General features: G+C 33.8%; 3 protein-coding genes across 3 annotated transcripts; 1 reads left to right on the top strand and 2 right to left on the bottom strand.

The window, feature by feature from the left end:
* Nucleotides 1-7953: 7953 nt before the first annotated feature.
* Nucleotides 7954-10387, bottom strand: LOC131610434 (elongation factor 1-alpha). The gene is made up of 3 exons (XM_058882390.1): nucleotides 10229-10387; nucleotides 9185-9656; nucleotides 7954-9081 (listed from the first exon to the last, which is right to left on the bottom strand). The coding sequence occupies exons 2-3, from the start codon at nucleotides 9644-9646 to the stop codon at nucleotides 8200-8202; spliced, it is 1344 nt and encodes a 447-aa protein (XP_058738373.1). The 5' UTR covers nucleotides 9647-9656; nucleotides 10229-10387; the 3' UTR covers nucleotides 7954-8199.
* A 4594-nt stretch (nucleotides 10388-14981) lies between these two features.
* Nucleotides 14982-18921, top strand: LOC131610433 (ras-related protein RABB1b). The gene is made up of 6 exons (XM_058882389.1): nucleotides 14982-15179; nucleotides 15271-15410; nucleotides 16661-16743; nucleotides 17870-18074; nucleotides 18184-18252; nucleotides 18619-18921. The coding sequence occupies exons 1-6, from the start codon at nucleotides 15134-15136 to the stop codon at nucleotides 18709-18711; spliced, it is 636 nt and encodes a 211-aa protein (XP_058738372.1). The 5' UTR covers nucleotides 14982-15133; the 3' UTR covers nucleotides 18712-18921.
* Nucleotides 18922-20607: 1686 nt separating this feature from the next.
* Nucleotides 20608-21461, bottom strand: LOC131614971 (secreted RxLR effector protein 161-like). The gene is made up of 2 exons (XM_058886497.1): nucleotides 20921-21461; nucleotides 20608-20831 (listed from the first exon to the last, which is right to left on the bottom strand). Exons 1-2 carry the CDS (start codon nucleotides 21459-21461, stop codon nucleotides 20608-20610), a joined length of 765 nt encoding a protein of 254 aa, XP_058742480.1.
* Nucleotides 21462-22898: the final 1437 nt, after the last annotated feature.

Below are 22898 nucleotides of genomic sequence, written 5' to 3'. Positions count from 1 at the left end.
AGATTGCAGATATCATGACGAAGGGAGTGCTGGTCGAAATATTCAAAAGACTAAGAGCTATGATGAATGTGGATAGCTTAGACACAATGAATTAGGTGGTGTGTTAATTTGTAATTCCTTGTGTCGAGGCAGGTTGTTACTCGAACACAAGGTGTGTCGAAGTGTGTAACAGTTTGTTACATATAAGTTTGTTTTAAATTTAGATAGATTTGATTTAGATTTAAAATAGATTAGATTTGATTTAGTTCCAAAATAGGTATTTTGGGCTTTTATAGTTTTGGGCTTTGGTTTAGGGAGAAGGCTAACCTAAATCTATAAATAGGGAGTAACCCTCATTATTTGTAATCAAGTCATTATCTTGTATTCACAGAAGTTGCAGTTGCAAGTGAATAACAGAATTTCCACAGTTTGTGGGCAGAGAGAAGCTCTGCAGAAAATACTTTCTCCTTCTCCTTTTAATATTTCCGCAAACCCTAATCCTATTTTTCTTCATTGTCATCTTTAACGATAAGGAATTACTCAAAGGTTTGAGAGTCTAATTCCAACAGTTGTTGTATATGAGTGTTGCATTCATACATTTGCATCTTTGAGTTGGCCTGAATCGACATTTTTTAAGTTGGAGCTATGCTCACCACGTTGGCCTGGATTGGCGAATTAGCAACGAAGGCTTATGCCTTTGTTTACTGTGGTAATTGTAAACAACCGCTAGTCCTCCCAAAGCCTTTAAACTAAGGGTTACCTGCAGAATCGACTAGTTGATTCTAAGACACTTGCTAATGTAACTAAGGTGTGCCTTGCTTAATTCGACAAAAAAACCTAGCTTCAAGAGAGAACGGTTCCCTCCCAAGAGCTTAAGTAAGCCAAGTTTTCCACAAAAAATAAACTAAAGGTAACTCGTAACCAATAGAAAGTTAAATGATAAACACTACGAATGCATCTATGGTGAATTCCATCATCGTAATGGAACCATAGTCGACAGCATATATAATGAAGTAAAAATATAGTTCAAAACGTAAATGAAAATAAAATGAAGTTTTCAAGAGGAACGACTGATAAATATGGAAATTGCATTGAAGTAAAAATGGTGATTCACGTATATTAGCACTCTCGAAATCTTATTTCCTTTCGCTGGGATTATGAAGTTTTTGCAAGTGATTTTAGTACAAGTGAACACCCCGGAGCCCTTAATGGGATCTCCTATTTATAATACACTAAAATAACTGCCTATAAGTTACGTAACTACTCAGAAACCGCCTATAAGTCCAACAACTGGCTGCACGATCCTACGCAACTGCCCCCCATGTCTCTGGCGCTTATTTTAAGAGCCAAATCTATGATAACCGATGGAATTTGAATTTCAAATTAGCCCGCTTGAATCTTTCTTTCGACGCTAACCCTTAACGCAAACCCCATCACAAAATCTTCTAAGTTTCAATCCTTCTTCACGGTCGACAAACTGAAATTGACACTTTGTCCCAATTATGTCGACTTCCTCTTGTTGACAGCCTAAACCCATGATCCTTTTGTCATTCTTCTAAGCTCCCTTGCAGACCCAACTTGTGGGGCCCAACCCCTTGATTTGTGAGCCCTTTCCTTTAATTGCACTATCAACATGCCTCACTAGATTTTTCCCTTAACAGCCTTGATGCCCTATTAACATGAAATTTTCTAAGTTGGGAGTTCTGCTCCAATGGTACCACGTGCATATGCATAGTTGAGTCGCATCTTGAGTTGTATGTTAAAATAATTTGTTGTTATTAAGTTGTTTGATTTAAGTTGTTATACTGATGTGATGGATGATTAAAGTTGTCTTATTGTTGTTATTAAGTTGTTTGTCGATTGTTGCACATTTGTTGTTATAAAGTGGTGATATCTGCATGATTTAATCTAATATACTTATTCGTTATCTCTCCCTTTCATGCGTTTACGCTGTTTCCTTTATACTAGTAACGTGCAGGTATTCGAGAATGAAGGATTAGTTGTTGTCAGTCCAACTCGGTCTAGTTGCTCTGATATGTAGCACTCAGGGGGATGAATGATAATTGTTTCTATGTTGTTGTTACCACTCTAGTTGTTGACTGATTATAAAGTTGAAATTTATTTTAGTTAAATAAAGTTGTAAATGACTTCTAAGTTGAATGATGTGATTCCGCTGCGTAATTAATAAAAGGTTGTGATGTTTTCATATGAGTAAAGTTTTGTTGTAAATTGTTCATCTGACGCTATGTATCTATGATAAATGAAATACGGGTTGTTTATTTTATGTTGAAATGTTATATTCCAAATAGTTGTTAGAAGTTTTAAAATACTCTGATTTGTATTATAATTACCGGGTAGATTTGGGGTGTTACAATAAACATATCTTTAAAATAAGCCGGTATCCACATGCTTCTAAGATCATACATTTTAGAAAGCCAACCATTCTCTTCCAAATTGAAATCACTAATAGTATTCTTCCATTTTAATTAAAATTCTTTTGAGGACTCTGAATTCCAAACACATGACTTGAGACGATTATTAAATTTTGTATTCAAATTTAAGGAACCACCCACTTTTTTTGAATTTTTATTTAGAATGTGTCACATACCAAACCTATGAGACAACTCATTAAAATCCTCTTCCACTGCATTCTTCATAGCCTAGTCTTGATCTGTTATTATCACAATAGGTTTATGTCCTCCCATTGCTTTCAAAACTGCCTCAAACAACCATACAAATGGTTCATATTTTTCATCGCTTAATAATGCAGCCCCAAAGATTATGCTTTGACGATAATGATTTATGTCGGTAAATGGGGCAAAAATCATGGAATACTTGTTTGTACCGTTGGTTGTGTCAAATGAAATTACGTCTCCAAATAAAGAGTAATTTTTGCGACATATTCCATCAGCCCATAACACAGTAACACACATTTTAACTTCCCTTCATTATCAGTCTCATAATTGTTAGAACATAGTTTGGTTCTAATTATACTTTAGTGTTTTGATGATAACAAACAAAAAAAATTTGTCTAAAGCAAACATGGTACACTAATCATATGGTTCTAATTTCAAAAGATGTACCAGTACCAGGAATCAGAACTTGAAGGATCAGAACTTAAAGCTAGAGAAACTTCTGATACTGCACGGTGCAAATATATCTACAACAGATGATGAAGAACAAGGCTGAATAGAAGATTATGAGGAATGATTCAAGTTAACACTACTTCTGATACCACACGTTGAAGACATATCCACAACAGAAGTTGAAGAACAAAGTCTGAACAGAAGTTCACACAGATTGATTCAAATTGAACCGTTGAAAGACATAATTATTAGCAAAACGGCTACAACACTCCAAAAGCGCAATTTCCAAGGTTGATTGAAGAAGCTACTCACATGCAAATTCTTGAAGAAAGCAAAGCAAATACAACACGCAAACCATTTAATGCTGAATGCATGCTTTGGAGTTAACGGTCAAAAATTCTGAAGCTATATATACTCATGATCGTTTGAAGAAAAGTAGAACTCAACGAGCAAAACAGAAAGAAACAAGAAAGAACAGACAAGAACGCTGCAACTCTGAAAAACCCTTAAGTGTGAAGAAAAACTCTCAGAACTTAAAATCTCTTATTCATATTCTGAGTTTAATGTTTTGTACTTAATCTTAGTGAAATATCACATTGGTGATTACAACTTTCTAGAAGCATAACTATACACTATCATCTGAAGTTACGTGGTAACTAAGTTCCTGAGAGACCAGTTGGGTCAGAAGTCTCAAGAAGTCTAGGACTAGTTGAGTCTTAGAGGATTGGTCAGTCATAAGCAGTTGGCTTGTGCGGGAGTGTTAGTCACCAACAGTTTGGCTCGTGCACTGTATTGTGAGTCACGGCAGTGGGTTGTGCAAGTGTAATCAGGTTCTGATTATAGTGGATTAAGACCTCTGTTGAGAGAGGCAAATCACCTTTTCAAGGGTGGACTGGAGGTAGCCTTATTGAGAAGGTGAACCAGGTTAAAATATTTGTGTTCTGACCGTCTTTCCTTCACAAAGTTTTTTAAAACTCACTTATTCAACCCCCCCCTTCTAAGTGTTTTCTCAACCTTCAATAATCATAAAAAAATGACGGTTTCATTTCACGTTTTCTTTTAAAATTATCAATAAACATATTTGTATCAGAGTCTTTGATCAATTTTTTTAAGTTTCTTGAATAATTTTGAAAATCTCTCTGTGTACATCCTATGTTTTCATAACTTTCGACCTGCTCCTTTAGTATTTGATAAATTTGAAGTCCCCACATTAGATCTATTGCATGAAAAATAATATTTTTTTATGAACACTGTTCACAATCTTTGTTAATCTTAAGAAATGTTTCTTTTTAGGTGTGACTAAGCCATGTGAACGACTTTCATAAAATTTTGAGACTTCATATTTACTGTCAATAGTTCTCTTGAAAATAATACTTGCATGACATCCCTCTCGTGTCAATTTTCTTTTTCTGTGTTTAGCAAAACTATTTTCACTGATAAGCAACTCGGGTAACACTATCTTTTTTTCTACTTTAAAACCTTCAGTTGAGCAAAAAAAACTTCCACTTGACACCATTTTTATCTTTTGTTTCAGTCAAACTACGCACACTAAAACCAACAGCATGTGCATACTTTTTATAAAAAAATTCTTCTACTAAAGTATCAAATACCTTGTCAATCACAGGTTTGAGTTTAACATCGCAGACTGGAATCCAATCCTCCAATTTATTTGCTTGATCATTGACATCTTTAGCTGATGAGGCTAAATTAACATTATTCTCATTCATCTCTATAAAAATATTCCTAGAAATAAACACGACAAAATAAACAAAATGTAATTAAATAAATTAACAATTAAAAAATTAAATTTTGAAATTTGTGATTTGCAATTGAAAAAAAAACAGTATTAAAGAGTGTAGTTTATATGATTTTAACATGTTTCTACGTGTGATAATGAATGAATTAAAAAAAGGAATGAATATAGAAATAAAGAAAAAAGTAAAAGAAGAACTATGGTCAGAATGTGAATTAGCATGTGAATGAATAAACAAATGTGAGAAGATGAATCAACAAATTGTAAAAGTAATACCATTTAGAATAATAGGAAGTTGAGGCGACATACCTACAGTACAGTACACGGTGAAAGGAACCAAAAGAGGACGTGTCTTTCAACTTCTCTTATATAAAACCTATCATATGAGAATGCATTACTTATATGATATATAAGAACTCACTAATCTAGGTAAGGCATTTGAACTTTCTTGATTTCTTATAATCCAAGGATTCTCTTTTTGTGTCATGGGCTTAACAAGGTAGTATGTATGTTTACTAACCTTTAGAAAATCACCATTGGGATGAGGATGATCATCTCCTCCATAGGAGGGGATGAGGATGATCAGCTCCTCCATAGGCTGCAAATACCGAACGACAAAAGATCGTTTGCCAGGTTAGCCGCCAAGAAGTTACATTTCCGTTATTGGAAGATGAGGCAGAAACGTCGATTTTATCATTGAGTCGCTTCCATATAGCATCTAAAACCTCCCGAGGAAGTTCGAACTAGGATCTTGGCTTCATTGCAGCGTGAAACAAAAATCAGAATGTTGAATCCATGTCAGAGAACGAAGCCAAGTCAATTAGGATTTGAAGATTTTGAAGGAGGGTCAAAGGATTTTGAGGAGAATTAGGGTTGAAATGGAAGGGACGAAGGGTAAAAGGGTTTTGAAGATGTTGAAGGAGTGTCGATGGGTGAAAGGGTTTTGAAGATTTTGAAGGAGTGTTGAAGGGTTGAAGGGTTTTGAATTGATATTTTCTTTTTAACTTTGATAAGCTTCAATTCAAATTTTACATACGTTCAATCATATTATATCATACTAGCATCTAAACGGGCACTCTCGTGCCCGTTTATCCGCTTTTTTAGTTTGCTTACGCGTCAAAACATAAACGGATAATTTTAGTGAAAACTTTGTGATATGCCCTCATGTGTCTATTTGTCCGTTTTTTTAGCGCGCACACCCAAAAAATCATAACTCACTCACTCCAGCTATTAATGGAATGAAATATAATAGAATATGATCACTCCAACTACAAACACCTTACAGATATAAACCCAATAAAAAAGATAGAATAAAACATAACGAAATAGAATAGAATATGTTGTTTGTCCAAATAAACCTAAAATGTATAAATTTTAATTTACCTTTATTTTAAAAAGATGTTAGCTATAAAATGAATTTACATAGAATTTTTATATTTTGTATAAGCAGAGCGAAGTAGAATAGAATAGAGTATAATAAAATAGAACGAAGTAGAATAGAATATGATGTTTGTCATCTTTGTTCAAAATGAACAACTTGAGAGAGACAGAGAAAGAGATATGACACTTTATGTGGAGAGAGAACGTTATTTTGATAATTTTTTAAATAAATGTGTTTGCTTTTATCTCTAAGACAAAACGTTATTTTGATAATTTTTTAAATAAATATAATTAAAATATATGCAGACTTTGTTCGAAACTTATTTGGAGCAATTTTAACTCATTAGATTTATTTGACATTCTAGTTATTTTGCTATTTAGTTTACGTTACAATTAGATTATCTTTAAATTTTATTTGAATTTATATTTTGTATTATTTAGTTTTGTGTGATAATTATGTTTAGAATTTGAATTTAGATAATGAATTTGTAAAATTATGATATTTTGAAATTTTGAAAGTGTCATGATTTTTTTAGAGATAATCATCTAGTTTAGTCGGTTTAATAACTATATAATTTTATTACAAAAATAGTTTATCAAAAAGTTATCCAATTTAATCATGTGTTTCGATCTGTGACTTAGTGATTCGACAAATAACCAATAACTTAATATTCTCACTGATTTTATAATCGGTCTGATTTTTAAAATATTAATTAAAAATATGTTAGATTACCATCTATAATAAAAAAATGATAAAAATACATTTTAGTGGTTTGAAAATATTAATTAAAGTTGTGAAGAAATATCTCAAAATTAGTTAATAGAATATAATATTATAACGTTGATATTTCAAATATTTGCAAATAAAAGTTTAACATGCTGACACATGGTGGCTTCAAATGAAAAAAACTAGCAGTAAAGAGAAGGTTATGCAAAGGTGGATTAATCCTATATTTGAGTTAGATTTACAAGAGGTAAGAAAAAGTATGAGTGGTAAGGCGGTTAGAGGGAGAGCGAAAAGAAAATATAAAAGTGTTAGGTCCAATGTAGTGTGGCTATCGCATGATACTATCATAGATATCTCATCATCCGATGGCTCTTAATAATGGTACACTAATAAATTAGATGAGGGACTTAGTTAAACCCTATATTATATGCCACCTAAATTATAAACAGTTTTTTAATAAATTAATTATACTTTTTAGTTTTTACTATATCTATAAGTATTTCTTAATTTTTTTGATCTATTTTTCTTATGAGATAAAGTGACATACAATAACAAAAAAATCACACTTTGAACTATGTTTTGACTAATGGTGAAAAAAAGCTCTCGAAATAGTGTAGATGAAATAAAAAGAAAAAGAAAATTACTTATTTTCAAAAGATTACTCCAATTTTTTAAATACAAATAATGTTTCCAATTTTTTAAAAGATTAATTAACAATGAAAAATAATGTTTCCTATTTTTTAAAGAATGAGATGTGTATGTTAACACAAGAATTATGCGTGATTATACTTTTTACTGGACATGATTTTTAATTGTCAAGTCATAAGAACTAATTAACTTTGCAAGCACTATGATGCAAGTTCAATAGCATGAGAGCACGATTATGCAAGTTCAATAGCATGAGAGCACTATGATGCAAGTTCAATAGCATGCAAGCACTATGATGCAAGTTCAATAGCATGAATAGCATGCAAGCACTACCATGCAACAGTCATATAAATAGCCTGCAAGCGATAAACCCTGCTAAGTCAATAAAACAACATAGATAAATATTTTGAATCACAATAATAACAAAAACATACAAAGGGTAGACAAAATTGTCTAAATTAATGCAATTTAAACATCCCTCTGCAACAAAATGTACTTCTGAAACATAAATTAACACCAAAAAAACAGTACCAGGAAAATCAAACAAAATGGAAAAACAGACTATGACACCGAAAAGATGAACTAATATAAAGGAACAACTTGTGCAGAAAAACCATTATGTGAAATCACTTCTTCTTGGCTGCAGCCTTGGTAACCTTGGCTCCAGTTGGGTCCTTCTTCTCCACACTCTTGATGACTCCGACAGCAACAGTTTGTCTCATGTCCCTCACAGCAAAACGACCAAGAGGAGGATACTCGGCAAAAGTCTCCACCACCATGGGCTTGGTTGGAATCATCTTAACCATACCTGCATCACCATTCTTCAAAAACTTGGGCTCCTTCTCAATCTCCTTACCAGATCGTCTGTCAATCTTGGTGATAAGTTCAGCAAACTTCACAGCAATGTGAGAGGTGTGGCAATCGAGCACTGGTGCATATCCGTTACCGATCTGTCCTGGATGGTTCATGATGATAACTTGGGAAGTGAAGTTGGCAGCTTCCTTGGCAGGGTCATCCTTGGAGTTGGATGCAACAAAACCACGCTTGAGATCCTTGACAGCAACATTCTTAACATTGAATCCGACATTGTCTCCTGGAAGAGCCTCGGTGAGAGCCTCGTGGTGCATCTCAACGGACTTAACCTCAGTTGTCAAACCAGTAGGAGCAAAAGTCACAACCATACCGGGCTTCACAACACCAGTTTCAACTCGTCCCACTGGCACAGTTCCAATACCACCAATCTTGTAAACATCTTGCAATGGAAGCCTGAGGGGCTTGTCTGAGGGTCTCTTGGGCTCGTTGATGTTGTCAAGAGCATCAAGGAGAGTTGGTCCCTTGTACCAGTCAAGGTTGGTGGACCTCTCAATCATGTTGTCACCCTCAAAACCAGAGATGGGAACAAATGGAATTTTGTCTGGGTTGTATCCAACCTTCTTCAAGTAGGAAGAAACTTCCTTCACGATTTCCTCATACCTGCCCTTGGAGTACTTAGGGGTGGTAGCATCCATCTGAAACAAAAAAAATTGTAACCAAAGTCAGAATCTGCAAACTCAAATCAACAAATGATAATACTGTACATACAAGAAAACAGAATCCATAAAAAAAAATCACCTTGTTACAACAACAGATCATCTGCTTCACTCCAAGAGTAAAAGCAAGAAGAGCGTGCTCACGGGTCTGCCCATCCTTGGAGATACCAGCCTCAAAACCTCCAGTGGTGGAATCAATAATGAGGACAGCACAATCAGCCTGGGAGGTTCCAGTAATCATGTTCTTGATAAAGTCACGATGTCCAGGAGCATCAATGACTGTGCAGTAGTACTTGGTGGTCTCAAATTTCCACAAAGCAATATCAATGGTAATTCCTCTTTCACGCTCGGCCTTAAGCTTGTCGAGCACCCAGGCATACTTGAATGAACGCTTGTTCATCTCAGCAGCTTCCTTCTCGAACCTCTCGATCACACGCTTGTCAATACCTCCTAGCTTGTAGATCAAGTGACCAGTTGTGGTTGATTTTCCAGAGTCGACATGTCCAATGACGACAATGTTAATGTGAACCTTTTCCTTACCCATGATATCTTAACTGCAATTCACATAAGGTTCACATGTCAGATCTAATATTTATTAAAAAAACAACTCATATCAACAACAAAATAACAATAATAACTGACCCAGAAAAAAAAACAAGCCAGATCTATGTTCAAAATCAGATGAACAGTTAACAGCATCAAGTTCAAAATCATGAACACCATAAGGTTCAAAATCAGCTTAACCAAATTAGATTTATTCAAATAGATAAACCAAAATCCTTAACAAGACAACAAATCAAATCCAGCTACCAGAGAACTCTAAATTACATCAATTAAACAGAGAAACTGAAAGGATTGAAGGATATAACAAACAAGACTCAATATACAAATTGAAAGAGATTAAAACATATCAACTAGATCCAATTATGAAAAAATCAATAACAAGATCAAAACTTTTCACATGCAATTGATTACAGCATCATGAACAGTCACAAAAAAATTGCAAATTCGATTCAATAAAACAAAACAACCGAACAAAATCAGCTAACGTAATCATAGTATACGACAGAAAAGAAGCATCAAAGAACATAGATCGAATCAAAGAGACAGGATTGAAGGATGTTACCTTAGCAGAAACGGAATTGAAGGATGTCACTCGTTCAGAATCTTCAGCCGCAGAGAGAGACTGAGCGATCGAGAACAAGTTGTGAGAGACTGGTAAATGTTAGGGTTTCGGTTTTTTATAGTTAGGTTTTTAGGTGAGGATAAAATTGAGATTGGAACGGCATCGTTTTGTTGAGGTTTTTTGATAAATTGACAACATGGTTTGGGTTAGTTCGACCAAGGCCCAAATTAAATGCCCATGAAAATCTAATGTTCTTTACTTGCTACCTAAAATTTGTCTAATGCTTAAGTTAGCTAAGTTAGTGACTAAGAAGGGTATTAAGTGGAGAAGGCTATTAAGTGGAGAGTCGTGGATTCGAATTTAAAATATTTTATTATTTTTATTTTTAAAGGATGAACTTAAGTTATTAATCTATTTGACCAAAAAAATATTTGATTAATTCCATTTCGACCTGGTAAATAAATTTATTTTAATTTTGCTAATTGGATAAGAAAATTACAATATTAATGATGTATTGTAAGACTAAATAAGATAAAATTAGAAGTGACAATATTAGAGAGAGTTGAAATAACACATAGTAAAAAATATAGTGAAATATATACATATGTGGTTTGGGCATGTAGAGATAATACATGTAGATTATGTGGTAAGAAGAGTAAATCAGATAGACAAGAGTCACACTAATATGGATAGAGTAAGATCTAGAAAAATATAAAAGAAATTAATCAGGAAAATATTGAGATTAACAATTTGGATAGAAGTATGATCCTGAATAAAATATTATGGGAGAAGTTTATCGATGTAGTCGGTCCTACTTAGTGGGATAATGCTTGGTTGTTGTTGTGGATGAAAAATGATATTTAAAAAAAACTCGATATTTGGTTTAAGGATGGACTAATATGGTGAACTAATTACATCGCTCATTAGTGTCACGTGCAAAATTCAAACTGAAACTTTTAAAGAAACACACTCCTAAACCACGAGTCTTCATCATCAAACAAACTCACAAGGCTTCATGTTTATACATGGGCTGAGATCATGATAATATTAGTCCATTAAAATATTGGTTAATATCAAAGATAATCTAATCTCAATGTTGACCCTCATGAACAGTTAAATTTTGGGTGTCGATAAAATGAGGTGTAGAAATGAAGAGGTGACAGGCTTTGGAAACATATTAATTTCTTTCCTAGAAATGCATCAAATCAGGGTGTGGGGTTATTTAAAATTATTAGATGACATAACAAGTAATATTTTGACATATGGCTAAAGAAAAAGAAGGTTTTGGAGTCTTAAAAATTAAAGAGTGTGCTTAGAAATAGGGTAAAACGTCATAATCAATTTCCATACTCTCTAAAAATTAAAAACAATGTTCTCTACCTTATTCGGTCAATGACTAGTGCATAAGAGTATTTGGAGGTTTCGTCCCCGCCCCACTTCAAATGCATAATTTCAACAACAACATTACATAATTCACCATTCAATCATCAACCACAACATCATTATACAACATTCTAACATATCAAATTCATCAGCAACAAACAATTGCATTATCCACACAATTAATCCAACAATTACAAAATTGCAACCATGATTATACCACTGGAAAAAGAAGAAACACACAAAACCAAACATAGACATAACATACTCACCATCATTATACAAACCCTTAGATAATTAAAACCTGTTAAGAATCCCACATCGGACAATATATGGCCTGAACATGTCCTTATAAGTGGAGGCAATCCTCACCCTACAAGCCGGTTTTGTAGGGTTGAGTTACGCCTAACCACACTTAACATGGTATCAGAGCCTAGTTTAAGATCTGGTGGGCCGCCTTCTATGGTTTCCGCTAGTTTTGTAGGGTTGAGTTACGCCCAACCACACTCCTTAACATGGTATCAGAGCCTAGTTTAAGATTCGGTGGGCCACCTTCTATGGTTTCCGCTATCAGACCACCCACCATTTATTTCCACGCTCCAGTTGTCTAGTCTTGGACGTGAGGGGGTGTGTTAAGAGTCCCACATCGGACAATATATGGCCTGAACATGTCCTTATAAGTGGAGGCAATTCTCACCCTACAAGCCGGTTTTGTAGGGTTGAGTTACGCCCAACCACGCTCCTTAACAAAACCCCACCCTTACCTAAAAGTTCTTGTAAAAGCTTATCAATAGTGGTGATCTTCTTTTCCCCTTTGCCCCAATTTTCCTTTCTATTTTCTCCAAATTTCCACGATTTGTCAATTTCTATCCCTCAACTTCTCTTTTCTATTTTTTATTATATTATTATTATTACTAATCTCAACTAATTAAAATAACAATAATAATAATAATAATTCTAACAATTATATAATTTAAATATTACACACCTTATATTATTTAAATAAATAACTACTAACTAGTGTTACTAAATATTAATGAATTTAATTAGTCTTACTCACCACACCACAGAGTTTTACACTTTTGCTCACACACCTTCAACACCTTAATTCCACTCTTAAGGTCACTATCCCACACGAAGGGTGACCTAAACACCCAAAACACCAAACAATACCACATAATTAAATTACGAGACATAAATGAAATAAGTCGGGGCGTTACAAGCCACGTTCCGATATCCCACTCTCAATTAATTTCCTTTTTCCTTTCTGAAACAAACCATTTTCCTATCACCTTAGCTAAACATAATAACAATAGATAAGGATACATTTAATTATAGATCTACGTGGGTTTAATATTTTTTATATTACCATGATGTTTTCTGACACTTGCAGAACATATCATTACGACTTTATGAAATCTAAAGCTTCTCGTGTCTTTTAAGCATGGCTTCTTGAATAAGACTATACATATCATAACTTGGTGAATTTATCAAATTGTTGATACAATTCATCTTTGGGTTTTCCAATATTTTTTTCCATATGCAGTAGATCTTATACAAGAACCAAAAGATTTGTTTCATTGGGCTTAAAAAATGTTTGGTATTCTTTAGAGCAAAAGTCTCTGATATGGCATATGATGCCACAATTGAAGCATAACATAAGTTACTTTTCATATCTAAAATTCACTCATGTTGTCCCATCTTTTATACTTCCATATGCATACTTAATTTTAGAGATTTAGTAACATCAATGAAAATCTTAACTATGACAAGGGTAGCCTTCTTATGACAGCTGTATATATCAGTTTCAATGACTAATCCAAGTTTGGATCCAATATTTTGGCCCATATGTTTAGTTCTTATCTTTAATGATATTCCACATTTTTGAACCAATATGTGAACTATGCTGGAATCTATGTCTTGATGATTATCTTCTAGATTCCACAACTTCACTACCAACCAAGAGTTTCATAAAATTCATGGATTACCCTTGAGAATGTGTTTTACATCTTAAGAATTATCCATGAATATGTGGTACAATCCTATTTCCAACTAAACTATTGTGATATTTGCATGACCACACCAAATTTCAATTAGACCATAATTCAAAGATAGTTTGTGAATAAGCTTATATGATAAAAAAATCCCGAATATAACATGTTGATTGTCTTTATAGGCTTCTTGGACATCATCATCATCATCATCATCCGGGCGTAAAAATTGGGTCTTTTGTTGAAACTTGATAATTAATAACATCTCTTTTGTCATGATAACACCCTTATTGTTGTTGTTGATCTTGTTTCTTGATGTTTTTAATAACCATCAAATTGTCGATATTTACAGGTTGCTAGGGAAGGGTTCACAAGCCATGTCCACACAAGAGCTTGGTCTTTTTTCTTTATCAATCGTTCTTTTGTTCTCTGTGAAAGTTTAATCAAACATAAATGCCAAATAGATAGGAGGAAAGAAGAAGAACAAACGACCAAGATACGAACATAAAAAATTCTACCAAAGAAGAACATAAAACAAGTTACATAGATACCCAGCCAAAACAAAGAAACAATATAAAGTTAAAAGAGAAAATAAAACATACAAAAATCATATAAAATATTTTTTACAATCATAAAAAAATCCAGTATTCTATCAAATTTACATTGATATTTTAAAATTAATAGTATTACATGGTTCAACTATGATTTTTTTTAGGGTTAAATATGTATTTAGTCCCTATAAATATGCGACCCTGCATTTTTAGTCCCTATAAAATTTTTCTTCAATGAATGGTCCTTCTAAAATTTTTATGCATGCAATTTCAGTCCCTGCTATTTTCTAAAATTTTAAAAACTGTTTAATTACCCTTTAATTTTTAAATTTTTGAATAATTTTTTTTTATATATGTTTATAATACTGTAAAATATTTATTTACCAAGTTTTAGAATTTTTTAAAACAAGAAGAATTAAATATGAATTTTTCAAATTTTAAAAAATAATGATAAAAGTAATGAATATGTCAACTTAGAAATTAAATTTTGAGTTTCTTTTTTTTCAAGGAACTTTTTAAAACATTATGAACATGTCTGCAAAATAATCATTCTAAAATACACATTGGTTTGACAGTTGGACTGAAACTAGGTGCATAATAATTTTATAAGGACCATTCATTGATGAAAAATTTTATAGGGACTAAAAATGCAGAATCGCATATTTATAGAGACTAAAAACGTATTTAACCATTTTTTTTATTAGGCCACATTGTAAAACTATTTAAAACTATTATTAAACTCAATTAAATTATAAAAACAAAAATAAAATAAATTAAACATAGTTGTATGAATCATGATATCGCAGATGTTACTTTGTCATGCTCCTATCATACGTCACATTGAGTTTTCGATTGGGATTCAAAATCCATCCATCATCATAATCATCCACACTCAAACCATCCATAAAACGCTAACTTCTTCATCTTCATTTTCATCTTTTTCTTCTAAATCCCTTCAAACGACGTCGTTTAACCCATAAACCATGTCTTACGACTATCTCTTCAAGTACATCATCATCGGCGACACAGGTTCGATAATTCATCTCTACCCTTTTCCCTTTCTCTCAATTGGGTCTCTGATTCTGATTCCAAGTTTGAATTTTTATTCGGTGCGGTGCAGGTGTAGGGAAATCTTGCCTGCTCCTTCAGTTCACCGACAAGAGGTTTCAACCTGTTCATGATCTCACCATTGGTGTTGAGTTTGGTGCTCGTATGCTCACCATTGATTCACGCCCGATTAAGCTTCAGATATGGGATACTGTAAACTCTCTCTCTCTCTAGAATTTTATTATTCTATTTTTAGATTTTATTCTTGTTTTGGTTCGATATGGTATTAATTTATTGAAAGAACACTAGAGTGAACTATATGGGATTAATGAATTTGAATGTTTCATAAGGTTGCATTATATGTTTTCTTGTTTGGTGACGATTGATTGATTGATAATGTAAAAAATGTTACGACTCTTCGAATTTGATGGTGATGTAGTCAAGAGCCATCAAATTGCCAACTAACTATGTCTTTGGTATTGAGTCAAATTCAATCAAATCACATAAAAAACCACGTTAACGCAAAAGCTAAGACTTGGAGCTTCTTGATATCATGTCTAGAAATAGGAAGTAGGGGGTTTGAATGATGGGTATTAGAAAAATTACCCCTTAATGTTTTTTTTTCAACATGAGAGGATCCGAGGAACTACTCTTGTGTGTCAATGTAGATATAGATATAGATGTTGGAACAGGGTCCCAAATGAGTCTTATCGTATTAAAAGTAGATCAGTGTTTGTTGAATAGCAGCTATAGAGGGGTTATTGGCTTATTGCATAACTAAATTTGAACAAATCACTATTACTCCGCGATAGACTATTTTGTACTAAATATTGTGAAATAGTAGCTAAGATGGCACTATAGCAGTGTTGCGTAGCAGAATTCGAAGAAACCTCCATTTTCCACGATTTGCAATTGACAACAATGAGTTGAAGGATATGCCAATAAGCAAGATAGAGAGGCGGATGATTTATCTAGAGACCTAGTATACTACAAGATTTTATGATGTCTACTGTTTTATGTACCCGATTCTACTTAGTGGAAAAAGACTTGGTTATTATTGTTGTTGTTTTTATCACAAATGATACTTTGGATTAGAAGGAAACAGATATTACGGCGTTGCTTAATTTAGCTGGTGTAGAAGAGATGAATTGTTAGACTTGCTAAACGAAAGGTGTCTTCATTCTGCGGTCACTTCTTTCCATGTCATTCTGAGATATTTTAGAATACACAACCTATTATTTACTCCATAGGTTACTTAAGACTTCTTTATCTGTGGTACTGCTCAATATTTTTTTTCTATTTATGCAACATTTCTGTAAGATTATCCTAAAACTTGTAATTATTCCTATCAAAGAAATTACATTTGGTTTGATATTGGTCAAAATGGAAGTGTATTTGTAGAATATGGTTGTAGTTTTCAATACGGCTCAAATACTGATGCAGAACACATTGTTCAATTGTAGGCTGGGCAAGAATCTTTTAGATCCATCACTAGATCTTACTACAGAGGAGCAGCAGGGGCACTTCTAGTTTACGACATTACAAGGTAGGCGGTGCTATTGTTCCTTTGACACACAATCATGATCTGCATCTTTATAATAATACCTAATTTTATAGCCGTGCTTTTCTATATGCACTTTGCATGATATTTGCCACTCTGATGAATGCTAAATGTTTGAATATGTTGATATTTACAATGCATACAAAAGGATTTGACTCTCATTGATTGAAAAATATATGAGCGTGCTGTTAAAATCTCAACTGTTGTTTTTCCAATCAATAGTTATAGTTGCAAAGTGAAATGCTGTTTGTGAAGTTAGGTCTCTACAAACCTTTGGTGGCAAACTAAAGTTTTATCCCTTCATTATCTTTTGTTATTGTTGATTTTCCTATTTGAAAGTTTCAATTCTTCTGACCTTCAAGTCTAGAACATTTGTGGCTTAGTTTCTTATCAAATTAAAGTTCAACCGTCTAATATGATTTTCCGATCTCTCATCTGAGGTGCTCTAGTACTGCTGGTTGCAAGCAGGATGTTTTCATCCTATTTTTCTTTCACGAGTTTATGAATAAATATTGTATGTGTTGAGAGTCGCATATTGGAAGATATATAAGTGGGAGACATCCTTCACCTTACGAGCCATCGTTGTAAGAGTGAGTTAGATTCAACCAAAATTGTAAGATAGTATAAGAGTCCGTCCAAGATTTTTGGGTCACCCACGATCATATCATGCTTCACATGTCGGTCCTGGCATGAGTGGGTGTGTATTGAGAGTCCTACATTGAATGAGCAAAAACCTAAAAAATTTGTTTATTAATGGGATAGTATCAGAGTCAGTCCAAGATTTTTGGGTCACACACGATCAGATTACACTTCAGACGTCCAATCCTTGGTGTGAGTGGGTGTGTACTGAGAGTCCTACATTGGATGAGCTAAAACCTAAAAAAATGTGTTTGTTAGTGGGAGAATCATCATCTTACAAGTCCGTTTTGTAAGGTTTTATTAAATCCAATCCAGATTTGTTGTGGTCTGTGGGCCCCAAAATAAAGCACACTTGGGTCCATATAAACAAATCAATTTATGTTCAATCCTGTCCTTTAATGACTGTATGAGGTTTGCTTATTTTTCAAATCACGCCTTCAACTAAAAACTAGAAAATTCATTTTTTGATCAGGAGAGAAACATTTAATCATTTAGCAAGTTGGCTAGAAGATGCCCGGCAGCATGCCAATCCTAACATGACAATCACGCTCATAGGGAACAAGGGTGATCTGTCTCACCGAAGGGCAGTCAGCAAAGAGGAGGGAGAGCAATTTGCAAAGGAAAATGGACTTTTATTCATGGAAGCTTCCGCCAAGACAGCGCAAAATGTGGAAGAGGTGATTGATCTCAATCGATAGCAACAAAGATGAAGCATAAATATATGGTAGCCTCAAGCATACTATGATTTTGGTTACCATAAAAAGTAACTTAGTGCTTATTCTGCAGGCTTTCATAAAGACTGCTGCAAAGATTCTTCAGAACATCCAGGATGGTGTTTTTGATGTGTCCAATGAGGTAACTATCTACCGTCAGCTCCATGCAAAAGTATGTGCAAAATTAGTTTTGATGATCGCTTTGGTCCCGATGGCAAGTGGTTTATAAATCAAAGTCCATGCGATGGGGCGTTTGTTTAAGATGAAGAATCAATTATTTTCAGATAAAATAATTTAGAGATTAGTTTTTAGAAATTTTATGTGAAGTAGAGTCTAATTTGTGTTTGCTTAAAATATTAAAAATATTTTGTCGATCACACCAATAAAACTCAGATTACTTTTTAGAAGCTACTAAAAATATCTTTTTAACCAGGAAAATCAATTTTTATTATTTTGAAACACAAGGCCTTCTATTTGGCTAACTTTTTCAATGAATCTACAATTGCAGACATGTGGTATAAAAATCGGCTATGGACGTCCGCAAGGCCAAACAGGAGGCAGAGATGGAGCTGCTGCTGCAGGAGGTGGATGTTGCAGCTGATTTGGAGGAAAAAAAACTCTGAATCCAATCCTTTTGTGCATCTATCTCTGGAAAACTGAGTGTATACTCTTTTAGACTTGACATGGAGCTTTTTTATAGCACTTCAATTTCATGTATAGCTTTAATCTTAAAGGCCTTCTTGTCACAAATTTAACTGAATAGTAGATAAGTTTTAGTGAATGTTTCAATCGTCATTATCTATTCGTTCTATGCCGGGTTTTTATTTGCTTGTATGGTTCCATTGTTTTCCTTGCAAAGTAATTTTTTAGTAGGTTTACCTATGCACAATATTGTTGAACTTTAGAGAATTCAAACTATTCTATTTTGAAAAAAAAAATCTGTTTTTCATTGATTTCAATAGGGAAATGATTACATTATTACATAGAAACTGAATCTTGCACATGTGTAGGTTAGTGTGAACTGTTTTTAACTAACCCTAATCATGTACAGAGTACAATCTAACTGAAACTAGAATGTTCCTAATATTCATGTAAATGAGCCTACCATTGTGCATAGGTGCCTATGTTAAGTCTAATGTAAAAACAATTGTCAAAATACAATTCACAGTAACTAATATATTCTAACACACCCCCTTAAGTTTAAGATGGTTATTTGGTGAGAAGTCAATCACATTGAACTTGGAATGTATGTCTAAGAACTTGACAGCGGTAGTTGGCTTGGTGATGATATCATCACACTGATAAGAGCAAAAAAATGTGCCTAACAGGGAGTTACTCTTCCAACACATTTGGGCATACACCTCCAATTACTAATAGTTAAATGTAATGTATTTAAGTAGAATAAAGAATGGCTTTCTCATTCAGTTTGTTATTTGATTGGTTCAATTGGGGAGAGATTAGACTCTCTAATTCTAGTTGTTGTTAAGTGTGTTGTAACTGCTGTTGCAGCTTGTAACTGTTAATGTAGTAAGTTATTCCTGATATAACTACAATAACATATTGTATTCATGTATATTGCTCTCCCTTTTATCTATCATTACTGCTCTGAATCTATCATTAGCATCACAAACAACGATCCTTGGCACTGGTTCATGGTCCCCATGCGTCACATAATGGAAGCAAGATCGGAATTTTTAGAAGACTATTACAAAATATATTTTTGGTAATACTATATTACTATAGTCATTTTGTCAACCATACTGATATCTCATTTTTAACGCGAATGCTTTTCTTTTTATTAAAACATTTTTTATCACGATTCCTAATAACAACCGTGGGCATAGAATATGGCTAACAAACTTCGAATTTTATCATCAACATTTTTTTTCTTCATTTTTTTAATAAAAATAAACGCGTCTCCCTTAACATTTATTTTATATAAGAATTGAAAGTAGAATAAAAACAATTGTTTCAATCAACCGTGGTTATATGTTCTATATTTTACTACACCTGTTGTTTGCAACCGTTGTGAAATTCTTTCCTACAAAACTAAAACATAACATGTTCTTTAGGGTTTGAGCATAGAGAAGAGGGAAGGAGAGAAAGAGAGAGACGAGAGAAAAAAAGATGGAAAAAAGAGTGTAATTGCCAAGTGTCAAATACTACAAAGATAGCTAGTACAAAGATTGCTTAAAGTGACCAATGAGCAAACTACGTTTGGCATGTGTTGTAGTTGATTTTGTTAATTAAGTGTATAGCCTTTTGCAAGGGTAAAGAATTTATTTTGGAAGGACAATATGGACAGTTTGGTCAATACTTTTGTATTGGGCAGATAGTTGATGGTAAAAAAGCTGTTGTATTTTATTCCTCAGCTCTAGGCTGGTATATATAATGGTAATACAATAATGATATTAATTCTTTCCTTAATGGAGAATAAAGGGAAATAATACAAATAGGGAAATAATACAAATAGAAATAATATATTCCAACACCCCCCTCAAGTTGGTGCATAGATATCTATCATGCCCAACTTGTCAATCAAATGCTCAAAGGTTGGTCTTGCCAAACTTTTGGTAAGGATATCCGCAGTTTGCTGATTTGAAGTCACAAAAGGGAGACATATGATTCCAGCATCTAACTTCTCTTTTATGAAGTGTCGATCAATCTCTATATGTTTGGTTCTGTCATGTTGAACTGGGTTATGAGCTATGCTAATGGCAGCTTTACTGTCAGAGTATAATTTAATGGAAGCTCAATTTTCATCTTAAGTTCTTCTAGGACTCTAAGGATCCATAACCCTTCACAAATACCTTGAGACATAGCTCTAAACTCAGCTTCTGCACCACTTCTTGCTACAACTCCTTGTTTCTTGCTCCTCCATGTCACAAGATTACCCCAAACATAATTACAATATCTAGAGGTTGATCTTCTATCAGTGACTGAGCCTGCCCAATCAGCATCCGTGAAGATAGACACATTTCTTTCACTAGTTTTCTTAAAATGTAAGTCTTTACCAGACTTTCCCTTCAAATATCTCAGTATCCGGTAGACTGCCTCAAGATGTTCCTCGTAAGGAGAATGCATAAATTGACTTACTACACTAACTGAGAAAGCAATATCAGGTCGGGTGTGTGACAAATAAATCAGTTTTCCAACCAATCTCTGATATCTTCCAGTGTCAACAGGAACACTACCTTCTCCCCAAAGTTTAGCATTAGGATCCATAGGGGTATCTGCAGGACGACATCCACTCATTCCTGTTTCTTTCAATAAGTCTAGAATGTATTTCTGCTGTGAAACCACAATACCCTTCTTTGACCGAGCAACCTCCATACCAAGAAAATATCGCATGGATCCTAAGTCCTTGATTTCAAAGTCTACTACTAATTTCTCTTTACTCTTTCCATTTCAACTGTATCGTCTCCAGTAAGGACAATATCATCAACATATACAATCAGGGCAGCCAATTTCCCATCATGGGAGAACTTTGTGAATAAGGTGTGATCAGCCTGTCCTTGAATGTACCCTTGTTTCTTCATGGACTGAGTGAATTTTTCAAACCAAGCTCTAGGAGACTATTTTAATCCATACAAAGACTTATTTAATTTGCATACATTTGATCCAAATTTTGTAAATGCAAGCTTCTCAAGCATAGTGTGTTTTGATGAAGACAATATGGACATCAAGCTTTTATAAAGGATGTGCAAAAAGAATTTCAAGTATCAAGCAAAAATACATCATTTCAAAGTCTTGAAGAATTTGTGAAGATTCAAGGATCAAGCTAAAATGTCAAAGGTATAAACAATACTCACTTTGACATATAATTGTTCACAAATATATTTTCATGCATATCATAATCATACTACAAAGTGTCATCCCTCAAAAGTTCATTTAAAACCTTTTTCATAGTTAAAATTCAAAATAAAGGTTTTAGGAACCGGGTTGTCCCTATGGGGGAACCGGTTCCCAGCATTCTCAATTTTCAGCATTCTGTGGTTTACTATGGGGAACCGGGTTGTCCCTATGCAGGAACCGGTTCCCACGTTCAAAATTCAAATTTTCTGCTGTAACGTTCAGCAGGAACCGGGTTGTCCCAGGCAGGAACCGGTTCCTACTGAACCAGTGTGTTTTTTCATTGCATGATCTTATTCAAACGAATTCTTTTTCATACCACCTGATCATTGCATTGTTTCATGGAAATATAACCATTCAAAGAGGTGTTTAACACACTATATATTCTACATATTTCAAAATCATTATTCACATTCTTCATTAACAATTCATACTCATAAATTTCATTATTTCCAAGTGTCCACAAACCAGAATTTTTATATGAAACTTTCTACACACATTTTCATAGAGAATTCATTCAAAGTTTCATGCATACATTATTGTGAACACTTATATTCAGTTTGAGAATTGTTTATTTGAAGAAGAAGATCAATCCAAGATTGATAGTGCTATACAAACTTCATCTAAATCTCTTGTAAAAGTTCAAAGAAAATTATCTCCTTACTATCCAGGATTGTTGGAAGTAAGTGGTGTGTTTGAAGAGGATTGTTCTTCATTCACATTAGTGTTGATTGATCTTAAAGGTGTTAAGAACCTTTGATCACCCTATAGGTTAGATAGTAGGCATAGGCTTGTACAATAATTCTAACTATAGTGAAATCTCTTTCGTGTTTGAAAGGGGACTGGAGTACTCTCGGATTGTGAGGGGAACCAGTATATATCGCTGCGTTCTTTACTTTTCCGCACTTTATTGCATTCATCACCATTACCAAAGAA

The sequence above is a fragment of the Vicia villosa genome, linkage group LG6, assembly GCF_029867415.1.
Source record: "Vicia villosa cultivar HV-30 ecotype Madison, WI linkage group LG6, Vvil1.0, whole genome shotgun sequence".
Taxonomy (NCBI): domain Eukaryota; kingdom Viridiplantae; phylum Streptophyta; class Magnoliopsida; order Fabales; family Fabaceae; genus Vicia; species Vicia villosa.
The sequence above is the reverse complement of the archived record's forward strand: the minus strand, read 5'-3'. Positions and strand labels throughout refer to the sequence as shown.

Excerpts from the sequence above, each read along its gene's own strand:
- LOC131610434 (XM_058882390.1), bottom strand. The coding sequence starts at position 9,646 with ATGGGTAAGGAAAAGGTTCACATTAACATTGTCGTCATTGGACATGTC. Across the intron at positions 9,082-9,184 it reads TGATCTGTTGTTGTAACAAG|ATGGATGCTACCACCCCTAA; the intron begins GTGATTTTTTTT and ends TTTTTGTTTCAG.
- LOC131610433 (XM_058882389.1), top strand. The coding sequence starts at position 15,134 with ATGTCTTACGACTATCTCTTCAAGTACATCATCATCGGCGACACAG. Across the intron at positions 15,180-15,270 it reads CATCATCATCGGCGACACAG|GTGTAGGGAAATCTTGCCTG; the intron begins GTTCGATAATTC and ends GGTGCGGTGCAG. Across the intron at positions 15,411-16,660 it reads AGCTTCAGATATGGGATACT|GCTGGGCAAGAATCTTTTAG; the intron begins GTAAACTCTCTC and ends GTTCAATTGTAG.
- LOC131614971 (XM_058886497.1), bottom strand. The coding sequence starts at position 21,461 with ATGCGATATTTTCTTGGTATGGAGGTTGCTCGGTCAAAGAAGGGTATT. Across the intron at positions 20,832-20,920 it reads GTTTAGAGCTATGTCTCAAG|CTGCCATTAGCATAGCTCAT; the intron begins GTATTTGTGAAG and ends CTGACAGTAAAG.